The sequence below is a fragment of the Opisthorchis viverrini genome (genome assembly GCF_000715545.1).
Source record: "Opisthorchis viverrini unplaced genomic scaffold opera_v5_246, whole genome shotgun sequence".
NCBI lineage: Eukaryota > Metazoa > Platyhelminthes > Trematoda > Opisthorchiida > Opisthorchiidae > Opisthorchis > Opisthorchis viverrini.
The window spans coordinates 1-908 of record NW_008751902.1 but is presented as its reverse complement, the minus strand read 5'-3'; the positions used below and the strand labels follow the sequence as shown (position 1 = coordinate 908).

General features: G+C 50.0%; 1 protein-coding gene across 1 annotated transcript in view; it reads right to left on the bottom strand.

The window, feature by feature from the left end:
- T265_08918 (hypothetical protein) overlaps positions 1-104 on the bottom strand; it is a gene marked incomplete at both ends in the record, with an annotated part of 2,537 nt that extends 2,433 nt beyond the window's left edge. Inside the window, one exon of the mRNA XM_009174857.1 lies at positions 64-104. Within this exon, the coding sequence (XP_009173121.1) occupies positions 64-104 (41 nt within the window). The remainder of the gene's footprint in view (positions 1-63) is intronic.
- Between the last annotated feature and the right edge of the window lie 804 nt (positions 105-908).

Sequence of the window (908 nt, the reverse complement as noted above, 5' to 3'; positions counted from 1 at the left end):
CAAATGTTCTCTGGAATCCCTTCCAGAGAAGAATCGTCAAATGGGGTTGCAAGAATTTCTGACTTGGAATAGATGGCACAGCCACCACCCCTTGACATTTTCATAGCGGAGCGGTGAGTATAAAAGCCAGGTATTGATATGGCCGTGTCAGGAGTTTCATCTGTGAGTCATGTTTCAGTCACACAGATTATGCTTGGTCAAGAATGGCTAAAATGGTAATATGAAACAGGGTTCAGAGTCTGGGGTAGAGTATTCAGTACTGGTGGAGGATGGGTAAATCGCCGTTGAAACAGGTTTGAACCCCCAGCAGGAAGTACTGTATCAGTCTCATTATAGGGTACGGAATGGCTTTGGGAGGAGAGCATGCAGTTGAATGAAGAGTTATCGGCTGTGTCATCTGAGTCGGCAGGTATGGAGGGAGATAGGATGCAAAGGGTGGTGGCGGCTGTGAAGGGATGGGTGGTCGCCGAAAATGGTATTCAGGCGGGACGAAACCTGGTGGCTTGGGTGGTGGAAACGGATGAGGGTCGGAGCTGGTCATGGGTCGTTGTGGATACAAGCTTCCAGGCGCGCGGTGTGTATGGCTTGATGTGCTTTTTAACGATTGTAAGGGTGAGGCTACACATGGATTTGAAGGAGGCAGTGCCGGTAGCAGGGAACGAGTGGGAATTTATGGATTTTGCACAGGCAGGGGGGTTACAATATCAGGCTTTGATAGCGAGTGTTTGAGCCCGAGGGCGCGCTTTGGTGGAAAAGGGCGAAGTATAATTAGGTCTGGGGGTCTGAAGCGAGTGACTGTGTTCTTATCTTCGATTGTAGCACCAGATAGGGGCTGGAAAGATTCTGCGTCCGACATCACAGGAGTGAATTTCTTTGGTGCAATCGATGTCTGAGGAGGCACAGGCGGG